General features: G+C 41.2%; 1 protein-coding gene across 2 annotated transcripts in view; it reads right to left on the bottom strand.

Annotated features, from left to right (window-relative positions):
- The window catches only part of RBKS (ribokinase), a 119509-nt gene that overhangs the window by 47377 nt on the left and 48924 nt on the right, over positions 1 to 23208 (bottom strand). For both annotated transcript variants that reach the window (XM_011956296.1, XM_011956297.1), the window contains exons 6-7: positions 15182 to 15273; positions 10015 to 10203 (exon numbers count right to left, since the gene is read on the bottom strand). In XM_011956296.1, coding sequence (XP_011811686.1) covers positions 10015 to 10203; positions 15182 to 15273 — 281 coding nt within the window. The remainder of the gene's footprint in view (positions 1 to 10014; positions 10204 to 15181; positions 15274 to 23208) is intronic.

Here is a 23208-nt window from a genome sequence, read left to right as displayed (position 1 = left end):
AAAGAGGTTTAACTGACTCATAGTTCCGCATGGCTGGGGAGGCCTCAGGAAACTTACAGTCACGGTGGAAGGAAGCACTGTTCTCAGTGTATACAAGGATTATTTCATTTAAATGAGGCTGCAGTGTACTGTACAAAGCAAGGCCTTTTCAAGATCTGGCAGCTTCTGAAGATCTACAGAAAAGGAGCAATTATAGATGCCTGTATCATGACAAGTGACAAGTAGGCACATCTTACATGGCAGCAGGTGAGATAAAGCGTGTGAAGGGAAGGGAGAAGAGCCCCTTATAAAACCATCAGATCTCGTGAGAACTCACTCACTATCACAAGAATAGCATGGGAAAAAGTGCCCTCATAATCCGATCACCTCCCACCAGGTCCCTCCCTTGACACCTGGGGGTTACAATTCGAGATGAGATTTGGGTGGGGACACAGAGCCACCATATCACCATGTGGTCCTGCTCCTTACCATGGTAGGAGGAAGCTGGAGTTGCATCATGGTACATTGTACTAATGGTACAGAGCCAAGAGAATATTCATTCTGCTTAATGGTGGGTGATACAAGCTCCTGGTCTACGCTACCTGGTACCCAAATGATCCATAAAGTGGTAAAGTGAACAATCAGATATACAGGGATGTACTAGTGAGAACTAACACATACTGAGTGCTTACATGTGCTAGGTACTGTTCTCAGGGTATACATGGATTATTTCATTTAAATGAGGCTGCAGTGTACTGTACAAAGTAAGCAAGGCCTTTTCAAGATCTGGCCGCTTCTGAAGATCTACAGAAAAGAAGCCTGTATCATGAGAAGTGACAAGGAAAGTCAGTGCTGGAAAGTCAAATAAGGGAGAGTGAAGGGTAGGCAGACTGTCACCCAATCAAAAGACAGTGTGGTGAGTGAGGTAGCAAGTCCATGGGTGTTGGAGACAGACAGATAGGCAGACCGACCAACTTAAAATCAATCCTGGCTCTGCCAGCTTACCAGCTGTAGGCCCTTGGGCAGGCCAAGTAACCTTTGAGAACCACAGTTGCCTCCTCCCTCAAATAGTCAAAAACTCATCCTGCAGGTTGTTCTGAGGATGTGAAGTAATGCATAGAGTCCAGCATGATGCCTGGCACAGAGTGGTGCCCAGCTTTTATTGTTAGCCTAAAGAATCCTCATGTCCCCAAAGAATCTAATTTCAGAGGCTAATGAATCAAGGAATTTCAGAGGTCAGAGGTTCCTCAGAGATCAGCCACACCAGACACATCATGCTTGGGTGAACAACCTGAGCCCCTAACATAAGAAATCATTTGCCCAAAGCAGCACCACTGGTTAATGGCTAAATCAGGGTTAGAACTCAGGCCATCGTCTGCTCTTAGCCACTGGGACTGATGACTACAGTTAAACCATATGCAAAAATCCTTGAGATATTTCACCAAAATGATGATTTAGGCCAGTCCTCTTAGTTTGCTTTGGATTATTTTCTCCTTACAGAACAGCCAATTTTCTAGCATTCACTTCAGGTCACTTCTGAAGCACATTCACTTGACTCTGTGTATGTATTAGGCTCCTAGGGCTGCTATAACAAAATAACATGGACTGAACAGCCTAAACAATAGAAATTTATTTCCCACAGTTCTGGAGGCTGGGAAGTCCAAGATCAAAGTACTGGCAAAGTAGGTTTCATTCTGAAGCCTCTTTTCTTGGCCACCATCTTGCTGTGTGCTCACATGACTCTGTGTGCATGCAGAGGAGAGAGAGAGAAAAAAAGGGAGAGAGCGAGAGAGCGAGCTCTCTGGTGTCTTTCCTTATAAGGATGCTAATCCCATCGAACCAGGACCCTACCCTTATGACCTCATTTAACCATTGCTTTCTTTCCCTATCTCCAAATACAGTCACACTGCGGGTTAGGGCTTCAACATATGAATTTTGGTGGGAACGCAATTCAGTCCACAGCATGGTGTTACATGTTCCTCCATCTCTCATGAGCCATTCCATTCACGACTGTTTCAAATGGGAGATGAAGTACGTGAACTACCAAATACCTAAACATGAGATATCACCTATTGGCTGGTCCCTTTTACAACTCCAGATAATCCATCAACTGAAGACAAAGCAATGTGGCAAAAGCCAGAGTTAAGATCACTCAAGGTATGACTAATTGTGAGACTGAGGGTTGAAGAGTTAAATGGAAATCTATAAGCAGATTCATTCATTCAGAAAACCTGAACATGAGGAAAATTTGTCTGAAGATCTGCTGTACATCTGAATGACGATCAGAAACAGTGATGCTTTGACATTTATTCTGATATTTCCAAGAAGAACTGTATAAAATAACATGTTTTCTGAGGAATGATTTCTTTAAAAAGATTAAGAAAAAAAACCTGTCAAAGTATATAATAAACTAACCAGACTGAAGGAGCCTTAAGTGCCCTCAATAGGAAGGTAATGGAGATCTATGTTTTTGGCACCAGGAGTCTATCCATTCAGAGGTTATCCTACGTCAAGGGGCTCCTTGGCCCAGTTATATGAAGATTATGAACTGCTTGAGAGGTTCTTTGTGAGGATAATGCCCAGTACACCCTCAGAGAAATGGTATCACCGATCTTACATGCTAGATATGGCTCCAAACAGCTTTTGGCCATGTCCCAAAGTCATATTTATTTCAAATTATAAAGTAATACATGAAAAATACAGGCTTATGGAAAAACTCAAATAATTCAGTAGAGTATGGAGTAGACAGAAGTCCCCCTTTATAACACCTTCTCCCCTGCCTATACCCCTTCCCATGAATAATGATCATAACAGCTAGTGAGGTTCTTTCCAGATTTTAAAATATGCATTTACTTAGAGATAGCTAGAGAGTTACTTTCAAGTAAATGGCACTACATTATTATTAATATTTACCCTTTTTCTATTGATGATTAGGAAGACACACCTCAATTTTTGGTTATTGCAAACAAAGTTGAATTAAACATTCTTGTACAAATATTTGTGTATGTGAGTATTTTTGTAGGACAGACTCTTAGAAGGAGATTTACTATTTTCTGCCTGTCTTTCTTTCTTTCTTTCTTTTTTTTTTTTATAGAGACAGGGTCTTGCTATGTTGCCCAGGCTGGTCTTGAATTCTGGGCCTCAAGTAATCCTCCTGCCTCAGCCTCCCAAAGTGCTTGGATTACAGGTGTGAGCCAGCATGCTTAGCCAAGATTTACTATTTTCAAAGGGAAAGTATATTTTAAAGATTAGTACTGTCAGCTGGGCGTGGTGGTTCACGCCTGTAATCCCAGCACTTTGGGAGGCCAAGGTGGGTGGATCATCTGAGGTCAGGAGTTCAAGACCAGCCAGACCAACATGGTGAAACCTTGTGTCTATTAAATACAAAAAATTAGCAGGGAGTGGTGGCGCACGCCTATAATCCCAGCTACTTGGGAGGCTGAGGCAGGAGAATCACTTGAACTGGGGAGGCAGAGGTTGCGGCAAGCTGAGATTGAGCCATTGCACTCCAGCCTGGTCAACCAGAGGAAAACTTCATCTCAAAAAGAAAAAAAAAAAAAAGATTAGTACTGTCAAATTGCCCCTCTGGAAACACTGTAGAAATTTACATTCCCACCATAATTACGTGACTGTATAATACTTGTTTTGTGATCTACTTGGACTTAAACATTCTCAAATTTTAATTTTGGCCAACCTTATGGGCAATAAAGAGGACCTCACTGTTATGTTAATGTGCATATTCCTGACTTCTAATGAGGTTAAGCATTGTCTCATTTATTTTTTTCATATTTCTTCTTCAGTGACTTGCCTATTTATATTATTCTAGAGAAATACTTGATTTTTTTAGTTGTATTTACACTGTTTTGTAGTTGTAATTTTCTGGTTGTAATATGTGTAATTATACATATTAATCCTATAATATTGCAAATGTTCAAATTGTCTGTAAGCAGATATTCAAAAGTGTATGACTATGCATAGAAAAAAATCTGGAAGGATTTACACCCAAAGGTTAACAATCACTTTTAAGTGGAAGGATCATGGACACTTGACTTTCTTCTTTATACCTTTCTGTGTTGCTGCTCTCCTTCCCCCCTTGAACACTAAAGTATGTATTAATTTCACAAGCAGAAAAAGTGATTAGTGGAATAAAGGTGATAATGAAGGCTCTCAAGGCAATTCTGAGAGAGGATTTCCAAAGGCACTCTGAGTAGTAGCTGTATCAGAGTAAGTCTCTTAAAGTCAAGGTTTGAAGGAAACAAGAGTCAGTTCTTGGATAAAAAATTTGACAGAGCAGTTCAAAATTAGCCTTATTACTTTACAGTTACCTCTTTAGCAGCTAAGATTTGACCATTTTTTAAACCATATTATTTTACTCACCCAGCCCTTTCTCAAGTATTGCCAATCAACAGTAAGGGACACCAAAACATCTTGGCTATAACAGAAGCTTCTGGACAGAAATGTGCAAAGTCTCTATTCAAGGACAAAATGGCTTCTGAGCCACAAATCCCCTCAGAAACTCAACTAATTACCACATGCAAAGAAAGTATATGTTGATCAGAAAGAAGGAGATGAGAAGAAGAAGAGTAGTCTGCTGGGGAAACACAGTTCAAGGAGAGTCACAGAGACTATTACTGGCAGTACTCATGCAAGAACTGCTGAGTATTCAGTCCTCCCAGCAGGACTATGGCTAAGCAGGGAACAGGGCCTCAGGTTGCCTGCGTTGAGAAACACCTCTTGAGATCACCTCAATTCATTAGTTCTAAGTACATTTTGTAATATTAGTTTGACTTTCCACTGGTGGAAGTGACAAGGGTGGGGAGAGGAGAATGTAGGGCGGAGGAAAGGTCATACCAAGTCGGGAGTAATGGCCCCTCAGATGCTAGGTTTTCAAAGATTGAACTGTCAGACTGGATGGGGCCTAAGAGGTTGATCCATTAACCCTATCCTTGAGACAGCTGGGATGGCTGTGGGCCAGAACCCAGGATGAGAGGAATACAAGGGGTCACCTGGGAAACCTGTGAGTAACCAGCCAGCCCCAGCAATCACCTCATCCTAAGAAAGTGCTTCCGTGCAAGCTTTAACAGAAATTATCTCTACTTCTTACTGGTGCAATCCTAATTTAGAGTTAACTCTCAAGCCCTGAGTAGTTATGGGACACCCATGCAGCTGGCTGCCACTGCCCAGTGCCTCATCAGCAACTCTGAACACTACAGGACTCAAATGTGAAGGATGGAAGGGAGAATAAAGAACAGGAAAGATGTATTTCCTGTGCCCCTGGCTTTTGTTTGTTCTCAGCTTACTTACATAGCCATGCATTATTACGGAGTGAGGGATTCTTGAGAAGACAGATTTAGCCTATGGACTAAATTCTTGAGAGTGTTATTGTAGATTCCAGGACTTAACCATTTACATAAAGAAAAGCAATTTATATGTCAAGAATTTCAGCGCTTATAAGTCAGGGATAACTAATGTTATAATGTATCACAGTAGCACAATAATCCTAAAATATACTATGCTTAGGTGTGTGTCTCTGACTATGGAGTGCTTAGTGCAATCCCAAACGCAAGCAGGCAAACCCCCTAACATTCAGGGTGGAAGAACAGAGGGCGGACAAGCACGCTCTGTCATTTGGAGGCTGAGATTCAGATAACATGTAGAAATGGGAGAAAAGACACATCTGTCATGTCTTCCAAACTGAGCTGAGGACATCTGCAGCTACTGCCACCATCTCACTCTAGTACAACGGGAAAAACAGATGTAAAAATAGAAGTGATATATTCAACTATTAACAGTGAGGCAAAACTGAATATAGCAGTCTGCAGAAGCACTGACGTAGAACGGGAAATGGCTTCTTCTAGGGCAGGCTGTCTGCCTCGAGTGGACAACACGCCAACAAACTAAAGATGTTTCCACTATCCATGTCACCCCTGACTTTTTAATAAGGGATTAGGAGGAAGAGAAAAGCGAGAAGGTTACATACCGACTGAGAGCAAGTAATACCCTCCTCACAGAAAAGTGAGAGAGCCCATTTGTTCAGAAGAAAATGCCTCCCTGGGAGCTTCTCACTCGCCACATGAATTATCTTCTCTTTATCAGATTTACGAAGAGGCTGCACAGCTGTGTGCAGAACAGGTAAGAATTTTAATAATGAAAGTGCTGGATGAGAGGACGAAGATAGCATAAAAAAGATGAGGAAGATTCTAGACCCAGAAAATCACTACCCTGGTTCCTGTCAGTGTCACTGCTGCTCCACCTGGGGGATGCCGAGAGTCCACTCACATATATTCAGTAGGGCAATTTAGTGGAGAGTCTTTATCACGAATATCCATTCATGAGTGAATTGCTTAGGTGGAGCCTTTTCGTTGTTATTTGAAATATAATTCATGCATCATAAAATTCACTCTTTAAAAGGGTATGCTTTAGTGTTCTTTACTATTATCCACAAGCTTGTCCAACTATTACCACTGATGCCAGAACATTTTCATCACCCCAAAGAGGAACTCCATACTCATTAGTGGTCACTCTCCATCCCCTCCCAGCAACCATCAGTTGACTTCCTGTCTCTATGGATTTATAATACCTATTCTGGATATTTCATAGAAATAAAATCATAGTATGTGACCTCTTATGCCTGGCTTCTTTTACTTAGTAGTATGTTTTCAAGGTGCATCCATGTCATAGCATGAATCAGTACTTCATTCCTTTTAAAAGATAATTATTTAACAATTTACCTATTTTAACATAAATAACTCAGGGCATTTAGTATCCTCACAATGTCGTACTATCACCAACTTCTTATCTAGTTTCAAAACATTTCCATTACTCTAAAGTAAAACGCCTTACCCATTAGGCAGTTTCTCCCCATTCCTCCTCCCCCTAGTCCCTGGCAACCACCCATCTATGCTATGTATCTATGGATTGATCTCTTCTGAATATTTCATTTAAATGGAATCATATAATATATAATCCTTTGTATCTAGCTTCTTTCACTTAGCATAATGCTTTGGAGCTTCATCCATGTTGTTGTATATATCAGTATTCTTTTTAATGGCTGAATAATATTCCATTGTATGGATATACCACAATTTGTTTATCCATCATCTGCTGATAAACACTGGGTTCTTTCCAATTTTTGGCTATTATGAATAATGCTGCTATGAACATTCACATACAAGTTTTTGTGGACTCATGTAAGGTTTAAGTATAAATGGCCAATCTCTCTCCATTCCCATTTTCATGAGGCAAATACTTTAAATTCTTTTAGTGGTTTCTTCTGGTAATTATCTGATGTTTCTGGCAATAAACTTATACTGCTTTTAGAAAACCAGCTTTAGGGTTGTGCATGGTGGCTCACTGCCTATAATCCCAGCACTCTAGGAGGCTGAGGTGGGCGGACTGCTTGAGCCCAGAAGTTTGAGACCATCTTGGGCAATGTGGCGAAACCCTGTCTCTGCTAAAAATATAAAAATTAGCCAGGCATGGTAGCGTGTACCTGTAGTCCCAGATACTTAGGAGACTGAGGTAGGATGATCACCTGAGCCTGGGAGGCAAAGGTTGCAGTGAGCCAAGATGGAGCCACTGCACTCCAGTCTAGGCAACAGAGTGAGAACCTGTCTCAAAAAAAAAAAAAAAAAAGTCAATTTTAGATATTATCTCTTGAGTTCCAATTATGGAAGATGAGCATTTAGTTTTATGTCCCCCCGTGTGCAAATGCACACTTACTTTATCCTCCCATCTTCACAATATTATTCTAATCTCCATTTTTGGTTAAATCTAGAATTGGCATTTACATTGTTATGACTATGCATTTATAGCATTTATAGCCACGTCATGTACAAAGATTATATTCACTTCATCACCCTTAGGTTCTAGATGACCTAGAAGGGAAAATTTGCTTTACTTAAACATTTTCCTCAGTTTCCTATGTACTAATTAATAGTTCATCTTCAAATTCTGCAAGAAAATGAAAAATCTCTAGATATATTAAAACACACTAGACATTCTACTGTTTTCTTGTCAGCATCCACTTCCCTATCCTCTGATAAGAGTGATTTGAATCTGAAACCAGGGACAGGGACATGACATGAGGCACAGTGTGGGCAGGGAGTGGACCCACCTGAGCTCACAGCCCACTATGAGGAGGGCAGAGCTGACAGGGAGGGAGCCAGTGAGCAAGTGACCTGACTTGCTTGGATGACACCGTTCAACCTCTGCATTCTGCCATATCTTTACACTTTGCAATTATATGCAACAAATAAATCCTTTTTCCTGCATAAGCCTGAGTTGTGCTTCTGGTGCTTACAACCCAAAGGGGTAGTAACTAACATGGACACCGAGAATAGTGGCTGAGCTACTTCTGTGCATCTACGTAGGTCTTTGAGGAACTCTCATTTCACTTTTAGCAGGAGATGCACAGAGTCTTTTCACTTTAGGTCAGGACTTAAAGTAGTGTTAGTCTAACGGAGGATCGATTTCAGAACTAAGGATCCCCTCAAATACAGGTTCTTGTCCTTGACAAACAGAAAATAAACTAACAGTTTCAGAAATGACTAAATATGAAGACAATAGCAACACCAAGCACACTTTATCAAATACCTGGTAAAGCACATTTTGAAAGGCAACCAGGATGTTAATTTCATGTCACATAACCATTTCTTGCACTTGAATATTTTTCAGTGTATATTCACATCCAAAACTTCATCAGATCCCCTCAGCCTTCTTTTTTCATAATGACCCACATTTTGAAGTCGCTTCTAAGCATAAAAACAAACCAAAATATATTTTATGAATAATTATCTATCAGTTTCTTCTAAATAAAAACCCTAAAATGTTTATTCTTCCTCAAGTCTAGTTTACTTACTTTTCTAGTCCGCTCTCCTGAATTCTGTTTTTTTTTTTTTTTTTTTTGAGACGGAGTCTTGCTCTGTCACCAGGCTAGGGTGCAGCGGTGCAATCTTGGCTCACTGCAACCTCCGCCTCCTGGGTTCAAGTGATTCTCCTGCCTCAGCCTCCCAAGTAGCTGGGACTACAGGTGTGCACCACCATGCCCAGCTAAGTTTTGTATTTTCAGTAAAGACGGGGTTTCACCATGTTGGCCAGGATGTTCTCAATCTCTTGACCTCGTGATCCGCCCACCTCAGCCTCCCAAAGTGCTGGGATTACAGGCATGAAGTGGCGCCTGGCAAGCTCTTCTGAATTCTAACAATAAACAAACAATTTGTGTTTCCCTAGCTTTAGGGGAACCATGAGTCTTTTTTCTAACTTGTTTCCTTTTCATTCCTACTCTGTAGCCATGGCTTGTTCACCTAGCACACTGGTCCTTAGCACAGTACCTTACACAAAACATGTCTGTGTGGAGTCTATATGCCTAGTTTCGAATCTCTAGCTCTGTTACCTACCAGCAATGTGATCCTGTATAAGTTTCTTCATCTGCAAAATGGAAATAATACCTGTCCCATAGAATTGTTTAAAGATTAAATGAGATGTATGCAAAAGAGACACGGCAAGCATGCAGTAAATGTTAGCTGCTAGAATTTGTTGGTTAAAAGAATGATCTCTGCTTAACCAGTGCTCCTTGTTGTTCATTTCACATGAGAAGCTTGTAAGACACAGCTACTTGTTCACTGTCTAGAATCTAAGCCCTACGAGGGCAGAGACTTTGCCTTATTTATTGCTATATCCCCAGCAACTGTCATATATCTGGGACATCATAGGTATTCCACAAATCCCTATTTGTTTGAATGAATGACTGGATAAATGAATGAATATAGGTAATACAGGTATAATTTTACTGCTATTCTGATTTTATGAATGAGGAAACGACATCTCAGAGAGGTCAAGTTGCTTGCATGAAGTCCCACAGAGAGTTAGAGAGGGATTAAAACACAGTTCCCCTGCCTGGTTGTTCTTCTCTTTCACCATATCCCACTTACTAGGCCTTTATTTCATTATCCAAAAATTCAGGTGCAGCATCTAATTAGTTACTAAGTAACAATTTTCAAGGGCTAAACATGATTCTTAAATTTTAAAACTTACCGTGGTATCCACAGCCTTGACTTTCTCTGTGGGAATGTGCTTTGGTTCAGGTTCTGTCTGTGACAGCACCACACATCCCTCAGCCCCTAAGGTAATGATTACCACCTGGCAGCCCCTTTTCAAGAGCACTAATGCAGCCTCCCCAGCATCTGCAGCGCTGTCCACTGTGAGGCCAGTTAAAATCTCAGCCTGGAATACACAAAAGTCAACAGAAACAGTGGTGAAAATAAGTAACCTGGATCTACTTCCAGATTTGTTTTTCTAGAAAATGTCTCCCTTCTTTTTTGTAACAACCAATGCAATGGGAACCTTGATGGATACTGGTACAGGAAAATAAAGCAATAACAGTGATGACAAAAACAACCTATAAAAGACATTTCAAGCAATAACAGTGATGACAAAAACAATCTATAAAAGACATTCTTGGGACCACTGGGGAAATTTGAATGTGGCTTGGATATTAGATGATAGTATGGAATTACTGACAATCTTCTTAGGTGTGATAATGGTACTGTGGTTCCTCTTAGGAGATGTATGCCGAAGTATTTGGGGTGAGGTATCGTGTTGTCTGCAACTTATTCTCAACAACAAAATACTTTTTTTCACTTACGTTTCAACAAAAACAAAACTAAGTACACACAGGGAAGAGGAAAAGCAAATATAGCAAAATGTTAACAAATGTTTAGGTGAAAGGTAGTTGTTCATTCAGCTTTTCTGCACATATAATAATTTTAATAAAGAGTTAGGGGCAACAAAGGAAATTCTATCAAAAAAAAAAAAAAAGAGGGTTGGAGGGGAGGCAGGAAAGGAGAAAGGAAAGGGCCACTGCCAATGATTTTGGTATAAATTGCACCTGTAAGTTTGGCACCTAAGGACATAATTCTTCCAAGCCTCTCTTGGGCCATAACCCCTCTTCTCAAATTTCTAGTTTTTGCTTTCCATGTTTGCAGACTACTCGTTTCTTTCGTTTGTTTTTGCCAGAGAAGATGGAAGCAGATTAGGAGAGGTACTGACAGGTAGCAGAAAAAGCAACGCCCTGGCATTCAGGAGACCTCGCCTACTCACTCAGTCTGTGACCTTCCCCACATCAATTACGATCTGTAAAATGAGGGAGCTTTCAACAAGATCTGTATTTTTCTCCCAATTTCTCTTTCAATATACTAATTTTTTATTCATTCTAACGTTTATTTTTCTACCGAGTGATTTAAAAACGTTTCCATGACTGTTTAGGTTTTCACGACTTCTAATTGGTTGTTTTTCATATTCGCACGTTGTTGCTTCAATTCTGTGTTTCTTTCACAAAATTTTTTCTTCTTTCATAATGAATGTTAATCTTTAATTACACTATTTTAAAGTATTTTTTGCCTTGTTTATTTATTTAGAGACCGTATCTTGCTGTATTACTCCAGCTGGAGTGCTGTGGCATGATCATAGCTCACTCCAGCCTCAAACTCTTGAGCTCAAACAATCCTTTTGCCTCAGCCTCCCACATACTGGGACTCCAGGCATGCCCCACCACACACAGCTCATCTTTTATTTTTGTAGAGACAGGATGAGGTCTCATTATGTTTCCCAGGCTGGTCTCAAACTCCGGGGTTCATGTGATTCAACTGCCTTGGCCTCCCAAAGCACTGGGATTACAGGTATGAGCCACCGCGCCCGGCTGAGTTTTATTATATGAATTTCATCTTGGGCAAATTCATCTGTAGGCTGCTGATTGTGCTGCGTGAACTTCGTAGCATTATGTTTTTCATTTGCAGGCTCACTTTGCTCACTGTGAGTTGGAAAGCTGTCACACCTCAGCTCCCACCTGGTTGATGCCTGCTTTTCAGTGTTTTTTGTTTTGTTTTTGTTTTGAGACAAGAGTCTTGCTCTGTCATCCAGGCTGAAGTGCAGTGGGGAGATCTCAGCTCACTACAACCTCTGCCTCCCGGGTTCACACGATTCTCCTGCTTCAGCCTCCTGAGTAGCTGGGACTACAGGCGCATGCCATCACACCTGGCTAATTTTTGTACTTTTAGTAGAGATGGGGTTTCACCATGTTGGCCAGGATGGTCTCCATCTCCTGACCTTGTGATCCACCCGCCTCGGCCTCCCAAAGTGCGGGGATTACAGGTGTGAGCCACCGTGCCTGGCCCTCAGTGGTTTTATAGTAGCTTCCGCCAGGCACACAAGAGTCTCTAAACCAGAACCAGGTATTATATTGGCAATAGGGAGTTCTTGCTCTGCTGTTTCTGGAGCTCCTGCCAGTCCAGTCACTAAGTCAGTGGTTGGCTTGGTTTACTTCTTGGTCAGAGGCTGTGTCTCTGTCCTGCTAGCTCCTCAGGTTGGGAGCCTTAAATATGCTTCAGGCAGCAGGGGTAGCAGGTTCCTCCACCTTTTACTGTTAGCAGGGGAGCCACAGCCTAGCATGTATGGTTTCCATCCGTGGGCTCGGCTCCAGTCACCTATAAGTGGCACACTGTTAGTGCCCATGGCCCACAGTGGGTGAACTTCCTACCACCTCTGCCTGTTTCTGGGGTTGGTGTACAGCCAGCATATCAAGGGCGGAACGCTCTGTGAGGCTGTTCCATTTCTGATCTGTGGAGTTATTTATCTTGTTTTAGAGCTTGTGAGTATCTTTTCATTGTCTCCATTAATATTTACATATCAATGGTTTGTGTTTGGAGCAGAGTATCATAAGCATGAATTTACATTATTGCTGTGATTAGAGTTCATCAATAAGAACATTAAACTTTTTTTGTTTTGAGACAGAGTCTCTCTGTAGCCGAGGCTGAAGTGCAGTGGCGCAATCGTGGCTCACTGCAACCTTCACCTCCTAGGTTGTGGTTCAAGCAATTCTCCTGCCTCAGCCTCCTCAGTAACTGGGATTACAGGCATGTGCCACCACGCCCAGCTAATTTTTGTATTTTTAGTAGAGACGGGGTTTCACCATGTTGGCCAGGCTGGTCTTGAGCTCCTGACCTCATGATCTGCCCACCTCGGCCTCCCAAAGTGCTGGGATTACAGGCGTGAGCCACTGCGCCTGGCCCCAGAACATTAAGCTTTTAATGTTTTTCTTTCTTCCATTAAGTTTCTGAGACCAATTTCCTTAAACACCAGAGTTCTTTCATTTATTTATTTCATAAGCATTTACTAAGTGCCAGCTATGTGCAGGTACAGTGTAGCAGATGTTATTTTCCAAAGATAACTGTATTAACCTATATCATATCACAAATCCTGGTTTTACACTGTGCCAATGACAATCTTCTAGTAAGGGGTGGAGTACTAGGGTGGACCTTCCTGCTTAAACCAATAGAATGAGTCAGAAGTGATGCCGTGTTACTTCTGAAGCTAACTCACAAAAGCCAGCATGGCTTCTGTCAGGTGTCTCCTTCTCTCGGGAAGCTGGATCTTGAAACCCAGCTACCATATTATGAGGAAGTCCAAGTCACACATAGAGGCCATATTTACGTGTTCCGGCCAACAACCTCATTATGCCCCCAGCTGAAAGCCAGCATCAACTGTCAAGCATGTGAGTGAAGAAAACTTCCAGCTTTTGCGTCTTCCAACTGAAGCCTGGGGCATTGTGCAGGAGAGTCAAATCATGCTATCCCCTGTGTGAATTCCTGACACACAAAAACTGGGAGTGACAATAAATAATTATTGCTGTTGTAAGCCAGTACATTTTGGAGGTAGTTTATTATGCAGCAATAGATAACTATATACACAGGGACAGCCATCAGGGATACAACAGTGAATAAGACAGATATCTCTGACCTCATAGAACTTGTAATTTAATGGAGAAGACAGAAGACATGAATAAGTAATTTGAGGTGTAATGAGCATTTGAGTAATAAATAGAGTGCTCTTCAAGTATGTAGCAGGAAAATTTAGGCCAGTCTGGCAGTTGAGGGTACTCTAACCTCTTATTGTGAAATGGTCATTATTTCCCACAATTCCTTCTTCCTAGCATGGTGGTTGCTCAAAAATATTGCATAACCTATTGTGGTTTGTTAAAATTAGTTTCCTTGTAGCAGTCTTCTTTCTTGTTTCCTCTATGTTTTGAGAGATGAAATTATCAAGAAAGCAGGTCAAGAAATCCTAAAAGCCTTTATTCAGCCTTTAAACCAGATGGAAAATTAGGCTGGGTGCAGTGGCTCATGCTTGTAATCCCAGTACTTTGGGAGGCTGAGGCAGGAGGAATGATTTAGCCCAGGAGTTTGAGATTAGTCTAGGCAACATGGCAAAATCATGTCTCTACACAAAATAAAAAAATTAGCCAAGCATGGTGGTCCCAGCGACTTGGGAGGTTGAGGCGGGTGGACTGCTTAAACCTGGGAGGTAGAGGCTGCAGTAAGCCATGATGACACCACCGCATTCCAACCTGGGTGACACAATGAGTTCCTGTTTCAAAAACAAAAAGTGGAAATTTAACTATTATGATTCATTCATTTCTTTCTCTCCATGTTGCATTCACCAATGTGTATAGCTGCATCCCACTGACAGGCAAGAGCTCTGTTCTAATGCTGTCTGGCATATAAAAAAGCAGAAATATTGAAATTTTCTTCCTAACAATATTTAAGAAAGGGTGGTACAATATCCTTTCTTATTGTATACCAGTTGATAGATAGTCTGTTCAGATGATACATCATGACACAGGGTCTTTGCTACAGAATGTAGCAGATCCTCCAGGAGTTGTACACTAATTAGGGTTGCCAGATAAAATACAGGAAGCTCAGTTAAATTTGAATTTAAGATAAATGACAGGTAATTTTACAGTATAAACTTGTGTAGGTATGTTATTTATTATCCATCTGAAATTCAAATTTAACTGGACATCCTGCATTTTTACTTGCTAAACCTGGCAACTTTAATATAGTCCTCAGAATATGAAATAATTAGAAAAGAAAACAAAACACCAGTAGTGTGAGGGCAAGGAAGGGACTAAAATTAACTGAGGTTTGATAAGTGCCAGAATATGGAAGTGACTCAGAGAATCCTTTTTTTTCCCCCTAGGATTTACTAATTTCCTTTTCTCCACACCTCAGTAAACTGAAAAAATCCGTTTTCACCATGCCTGAGAATTCACGTCATCAAATTGATGTGGTTAGTTCTGCCCCTTTGCTTTACCCACTTGCATGAACTTTTGGTTTCTCATAGAACGAGCAAAGCAATTCACCCTTACTTCACTTTCATTGCAGCAGAACACATCTGAAAGGGTGTAGAACCGGGGATCCAGGTCAGCAATGGCAGGGGCTGGATTGAACAATGTTTTCACTACAAAGGAATGGAAAACGGGGTGATCATTAGTTTTTATTTTTAACACGGTGCATTTACAGACATTCAGTAGGGAAAATCCCTGAGTTCATTTTTGTCTTCATCTGGTTAAATATCCACTTAGTTACGGATGTAGAGAAAAGTCTGAAATCTCAATCTCCACGACAGCTGGGTACCAATTCCCTATTTCCATTTTCTCTACTTTGCACTTTACAACATTTCAGCTTCCAGGGAAAACAGCAATATTACAGTTAATGTGATTGTAGAGTTAAGGCAAAGGCAACAAGAACATTAGAGAAAAGTAAAAATGCTGTGGCACGAAAGTACATGTGTGAATGTGAACAGGCTGGTGGACATTTTTGTGGGTTACTTTAAGGGCTTGGTTTCAAGGCTAGTTCATAAATCCATTTTCCAGGGAAGAAAAGGAGATTATATGAAATAAACAATGAAAGGTTCAGAATTTTCCTGGTGGGAACAGTAAGCAGGAAGCTCACGTGCATATGCATATTTTATACACCTATGTATGCCTCCCAAATATATCACAATTACTCCTGCAAACATATGCACTTACACAAAAGCTGACATTCTTGGCTTCTGTGAGCAATCTTGGAATACAAAAAAAAAGATTGAGAAAGGAGGAGGAATTCAATCAGAGGCTGGTGCTAGCTCAGGCTGATAGGCTACAAGAGAAGGATAGATGGGAATAGCAGACACAGGGAAATGAGAATATCATGGTCATTTTTCAGAGGGAGGAAAGTGAGGCTCAGAAAGAGGAGGTCATACGTCTCAGGTTATACACTGGGACACAGTTAAGATGGACCCCTACTTAAGGTCCTCTGGCTTTAAGTTCAGAGTTTAAACTCTAAAAAACTCTAAAAAAACTTTAAACTAAAAAAAGCGGCCTCTCTAGTCCAGGACTCTGTCCACACCTACACATGCCTCAGTGACAATTCACAATATTTTAAAACACCCTTTGGTTTGGGACTTTGTAAATGTAGATATGTATATTTCAAGTCTTTAGAAATTACATTCATAGGAAGCTCCTTCTTTGTCAAAGCACTTATTCACTTGAGTACTCAACTAGATTGGTTAGTCTTCTTTTTCTCAACCCAGGTCCACTGACTTGCATGTTAAGTAGTCTCATTTGACTACAGACCCATAGTGTAAAAATCTCTAGCTGCAGTTCTCAGAAACTTCAAGAACAGTGGTTTGCAAACTTGGTTGCATATCAGCATCACTAGGAGAGCTTGTGAAAATGCCTGATTTCTAGGGCTGACCTCAAACCCACTGAATCAGAATCTCTGGGGGTAACATCAGGGAATCTGCATGTTTACAAGTTCTCCAGGAGGCTCTCACATAGCCAGCTTGGCACTAATCCATTCCACATTCTTGGGGACATGCTAATCAGCACCTGGCTAATGAAAACTGTCTACTACTTCAGCCTGGTGAGGACATCTAGTCTACTTCTGCACCTTCCTTGGTCTTACCTAACATTTTAAGCATTTTGATTCAGTCAGTGGGTCTTGTCCAGTATAGGCTAACACTATTCCCACATTTTTGTTACTTTAGAATCCAGAATGTCCACCCACAGAAATTCTATGGTATATTTTTGGCTGCTCAGATTTTTGTATAGAGTTATTGTGTAGCTTAAATTAGAAAACGGATGTAAAAGCCTAGTGTAAACTCTAATCTGCTGTACAAATGTAAAGGATTATTACTATTATTATATTGTCCTTTACAGATAGCCCAACACCCCCGCCTGTCCACCCATCTCTTCTGCCTTCTTCTGGAGTTTGTAGCCTGGCAACAGTCTCTCTCATTGGTTCTCTCACTTCGGAGAGGTCTTAGAAATGTCAATTACACATAAAGACTCTTATTGTCCTGTATTCTAACATATCACTTAAACTTTTTAGGTTTTCAGAACAATATACTGTTCCCAATTTTCCTCAAGCATTAAGTGGAAACAACTGCTCACCCAGCACATTCATCAGCATTTGAGCACGGATTAGAGCAAGCTACAAGTGTGGAACAACATGGTAGAGCCATTCTTTTTTTTTTTTATTTTTTATTTTTATTTTTATTTTTATTTTTATTTTTTTTTGAGACAGAGTCTTGCTCTGTCGCCCGGGCTGGAGTGCAGTGGCCGGATCTCAGCTCACTACAAGCTCCGCCTCCCGGGTTTTACGCCATTCTCCTGCCTCAGCCTCCCCAGTAGCTGGGACTACAGGCGCCCGCCACCTCGCCCGGCTAGTTTTTTGTATTTTTTAGTAGAGACGGGGTTTCACAGTGTTAGCCAGGATGGTCTCGATCTCCTGACCTCGTGATCCGCCCGTCTCGGCCTCCCAAAGTGCTGGGATTATAGGCTTGAGCCACCGCGCCCGGCCGAGCCATTCTTAAAGAATCATTTTTTTCCCTCAAAAGATGCCTGGTCCTGCAATTCCTTTTCTAAACCCATCCTATAGAAATCCATAAGCATACAAAGATGATATACAATGTTGTTTGTACAGCCCTATTTGCAATAGAAAACACAAAAAGAAACCAATGCATTTATTAAAGGGGATTGGTTTAAAAAATTATGACATAGGCTGGGCTCGATAGCTCACGCCTGTAATCCCAGCAATTTGGGAAGCTGAGGCGGGTGGATCACCTGAGGTCAGGAGTTTGAGACCAGCCTGACCAACAGGGTGAAACTCTGTCTTCACTAAAAGTACACAAATTAGCCGGGCATGGTGGTGCGTGACTTTAATCCCAGCTACTCTAGAGGCTGGGGCAGGAGAATCACTTGAACCTGGGAGGCGGAGGCTGCAGTGAGCCGAGATCGCGTCATTGCACTCCAGCCTGCGCAACAAGAGTGAAACTCTGTTTCAAAAAAAAAAAAAGAATTATGACACATGCCTGATGTAAATCACTACAGTTGTTAAAAAGAGTAAAGTAGATTTCCGTTTGTCAAAGAAAGACTTCTATAATTTATTTATAAGTGAACAAGGCAGTTTTGTACTACCCACCCCCAACTTTTTGAGATGGCTCTGTCACCCAGGCTGGAGTATAGTGGTGCAATCTTGGCTCACTGCAACCTCCACTTTCCAGACTCAAGTGATCCCCCCACCTTAGCCTCCCAAGAAGATGGGACTACTGTGCCCGTCACCACGCCTGGGCAATTTTTTTCTTTTTCTTTTTTTGGTAGAGATGAGGTTTTGCCATGTTGCCTAGGCTGTTCTTGAATTCCTGGGCTCAAGTGATCCTCATACTTTGGCCTCCCAAAATGCTAAGATTACAGGTGTGAGCCACCATGCCCAGCCTATTCTCCCTTTTTAATAAGAACAAATAACAAACTCACATAACTATATGTGTATTTATATTTATACACTTACACAGAAGAAAAAAATGTCAGAGAGGTTTCTCACTAAACTAATGAGCCATTAGTTATAAAAAACTGATGGGACTAAATTTGACGACAGGTTAAGTGCTGTATGTAGCAAAGACAACACTCTTAAAACATACAGTATCTGGCCGGGTGCAGTGGCTCACGCATGTAATCCCAGCACTTTGGGAGGCTGAGTTGGGCAGATCACAAGGTCAAGAGATCAAGGCCATCCTGGCCAACATGGTGAAACCCTGTCTCTACTAAAAATACAAAAATTAGCTGGGTGTGGTGGCACATGCCTGTAGTCCCAGCTACTCAGGAGGCTGAGGCAGGAGAATCGCTTGAACCTGGGAGGCAGAGGGTGCGGTGAGCTGAGATCACACCACTGCACTCCAGCCTGGTGACAGAGTGAGACTCTGTCTCAAAAAAAAAAAAAAAAAAAATTATCTTACATCAAAAAACAGGTATACTAAAAATGAAATGTAACATCTGAGTTTTGCTTCAACATAATCCAAGGTGGCAGTGTGGGGTAGGGAGCCATGAGGCAGGATACAGATAAAACAAGACTGGCCATGTGCGACAAAAACAAGCAACGGGGAAAAGATTCCCTATTTAATAAATGATGCTGGAATACTGGCTAACCATACGCAGAAGAAATAAACTAGACCTTTATCTTTCACCATATACAAAAGTTAACTCAAGATGGATTAAATATTTTAAATGTAAGACCTCAAACTATAAAAATCCTAGAAGAAAGCTTAGTAAATACCCTTTTTGACACCAGCATTGGCAAAGAATTTTTGGCTAAGTCCCCCAAAGCAACTGTAACAAAAACAAAAATTGACAAGTGGGACTTTAAATTAAACTAAACAGCTTCTGCATATAGCAAAAGAAATGGTCAATAGAGTAAACAGAAAACCTAGAGAATGGGAGAAAATATTTGCCAACTATGCATCTGACAAAGGTCTAATAGGCAGAATCTATGAGGAACTTACATAAATCGACAAGTAAAAAACAACTCCATTAAAAAATGGTCAAAGGACATGAACAGACATTTCTCAAAAGAAGACATACGAGTGGGCCAACAAACATGAAAAACTACTCATCATTTCACTCATCATTAGAGAAATGCCAATCAAACTATAATGAGACACCATCTCCCACCAATCAAAACAGCTATTATTAAAAAGTCAAGGGCTGGCCGTGGTGGCTCACATCTGTAATCCCAGCACTTTGAGAGGCCAAGGCGGGCGGACCACGAGGTCAGGAGATTGAGACCATTCTGGCTAACACGGTGAAACCCTGTCTCTACTAAAAATACAAAAATATTAGCTGGGCATGGTGGCAGGTGCCTGTAGTCCCAGCCACTCGGGAGGCTGAGGCAGGAGAATGGTGTGAATCCAGGAGATGGAGCTTGCAGTGAGCCGAGATCGTGCCACTGCACTGCAGCCTGGGTGATAGAGTGAGACTCCATCTCAAAAAAAAAAAAAAACAAAAAAAAAACAGTCAAAACACAACAGATGCTGGTGAGGCTGCAGAGAGAAGGAAACACTTATACACTGTTGGCAGGAATGTAACTTAGTTCAGCCACGTAGAAAGCAGTTTGGAGATTGATTTTCAAATAACTTAAAATAGAGCTACCATTTGATCCAGCAATCCTATGCCTGGGTACACACCCAAAGGAAAACAGATCATTATACCAAAAAGAAACATGTACTTGTATGTTCATCACCATGCTAGTCACAATAGCAAAGACATGGAATCAACCTAGGTGCCCATCAATGGTAGACTGGATAAAGAAAATGGGGTACATATACACATGGAATACTATGTAGCCATAAAAAAGAATGAAATCATGTCCTTGGCAGCAACATGGATGGAGCTGGAGGCCATAATCCTAACCAAATTAAAACAGGAACAGAAAACCAAATACCACATGTATTCACTTATAAGTGGGAGCTAAATATTGAGTATGCATGGAGAGAAAGATGGGAACAACAGACACTACGGAGTACTGGAGCAGGGAGGGGCACAGGTTGAAAAGCTACCTATTGGGTACTATGCTCCCTACCTGGGCGCAATATTCCTATGTAACAAATCTGTATATGAGGGCCCGGCACAGTGGCTCATGCCTGTAATCCCAGTACTTTGGGAAGTTAGGGCAGGCGGATCACCCAAGGTAAGGAGTTCAAGACCAGCCTGGCCAACATGGTAAAGCCCTGTCTCTATTAAAAATACAAAAATTAGCTGGGTGTGGTGGTGCAGGCCTGTAATCCCGGCTACTCTGGAGGCTGAGGCATAAGAATCACTTGAATCTGGGAGGTGGAGGCTGCAGTGAGCCGAGATCATGCCACTGCACTCCAGCCTGGGTGGGCAGAGCAAGACTCTATCTCAAACAAACAAGAAAAACAAAATCAAAACAAAAACAATTACGCACGTGTACCCCACCGTGTCTAAAATAAAAGATTGAATTTAAAAGTAGAAAAAAAGACTGGCCACATGTTGGTAATTGTTGAAGCTAAATGATAGTATAGATAGGTTTACCATACTATTCTCTGTATGTCTATATATATTTAAAAATTTCCATAATAAAAACAAATTTTAAGGAAAAAATTACATTAAAATTTAAGTATCAATTGATAGAATAAGGAATTCTATAATTTTACTGTAAATACAGTATAAAAATCAATCAATCTTATTTGCCTGTACTTTACTGAGGGATAGCACTCTTCAATAGTAACTGGCTTAGAGTCTGACTTAGGCTTCGAGTCTGACTAGTAACTAAATTTAGAGGAAAAGCGTAAATGCCATAGAGAAAGGATTCTTCTCAGCTTGTGCTACCACAAATAAGCATACTCTACCACGACAAAAGAAACATAAATTAGCAGATGCAGCTAATCAAAGAATGCAAATCTGTAATAGACAAGGTGGAAGCCATTATGTCATCCTGGGACCAGGCAGAGCTAGAGAACACAGAATGTACCATGGAGTAACTTGGAGTTGCAGAGGTGACTGGCAGCACCCGACAGTAATTATTATTAATTGTAGTGTCAGATGAACTAAACTCCTAGTTAAGATCTTAACTGCATGTTAATGGATAGCACAATAATGTCAGTAAGGAACTGGTGAGGCCTGGAGGAGCAGTTGTATAGGCTAAAAGGCAGGAAAACGAGGCAGAAACTCTTTCTGGTGTTGTTATGGAAGGCAGGGGCTGGACAGTTAGGAAGGCCCTAATAATTAGCTCAGAGAAACCAGGGAAGAAAATCACCCTAAGTGAAGATACTGAGAGCATGTTGGGATACTCAAAATACTGGCTTTGCTGTCCATTACTCCAGAGGCTCTTTTCTGTGACCTTGAGCAGCAAAAACACTCAAAGCTTGGGCTATGTGCTGGACAATGTCACTGTGAAAGTCTGGATGACCAGACAAGAAGTTTTGCTTGCCAAAGGCAAAAGGACTGAAGTGGCATTAAAAGATACTTTGTATCATGCTGATAATTTAACTTTGGCAATTTTACAATCTCAATTATTTATAATTGTTCATGTACTGTTCCATTTGCTTGGAAATGGATATAAAGACCAGAACCAACATGCATAATTTCATCACAAGCAGCTGCAGCATTGGCTCTTCGGTGGGCCTACCTCATAGCATTGTGGCCTGGTGAGGATGGGGGCTATACAGGGCTACCAATTTTTGGTGTTGTAGCTGCTATGTCTTTAAAATCGATGCTTTCATTTTGATAGAGACAGAGTTTTGAGACAATATATTCAAAGAGGTAGGGATCTTTTCCTCTGGATTTTCATAACTGATATATTAGCATAATCTAGTTATACATGTGCTTAATTCAAAATTCACTACTTGTAAGCAGTAAAGATAATGGAACTGTGATAACAAAACCCATAGATGATGATGACAATGATGACTTTATCATCTTTCTTGAAGATGGAATAATGCTGTTCAGCACATAGGCAGCTTCCTGGGGCAAAGGGTAGGGCGCTCAATGCTTAAGAGATCATTAAGCCCACTCTGCTCTGGGATCAGTCCAAATTGACATGAAAGAACCCTGAGAGCTGTCAGCCCAATTCTGGTTTCACAGAAGAAGAAAGTGACGTCCAGAGTAAGGAACTGACTTACTTGACTGAGATCCCCCATTTGCTGATTGATTATGAATTTAAAGCCATATTTCATGATTCTCAAACCAATGCTCTCCTTTCATTATACCAATCTTCTTCTTCTTTTTTTTGAGACGAAGCCTCGCTCTGTCGCCCAGGCTGGAGTGCAGTGGCGCAATCTCGGCTCACTGCAAGTTCTTTCTCCCGGGTTCACACCATTCTCCCACCTCAGTCTCCTGAGCAGCTGGGACTACAGGCACCCACCACCACGCCCGGCTAATTTTTTTGTATTTTGAGTAGAGATAGGGTTTCACTGTGTTAGCTAGGATGGTCTCAATCTCCTGACCTCGTGATCCACCCACCTTGGCCTCCCAAAGTGCTGGGATACTGCTCTTCTTGCATATGAGAATGATGATGCATTACACACAAACACAAACACACACACACACACACACACACA

Source organism: Colobus angolensis, unplaced genomic scaffold (assembly GCF_000951035.1).
Source record: "Colobus angolensis palliatus isolate OR3802 unplaced genomic scaffold, Cang.pa_1.0 Scaffold413, whole genome shotgun sequence".
Classification (NCBI taxonomy): domain Eukaryota; kingdom Metazoa; phylum Chordata; class Mammalia; order Primates; family Cercopithecidae; genus Colobus; species Colobus angolensis.
This window is presented reverse-complemented; position numbering and strand designations above follow the sequence as displayed.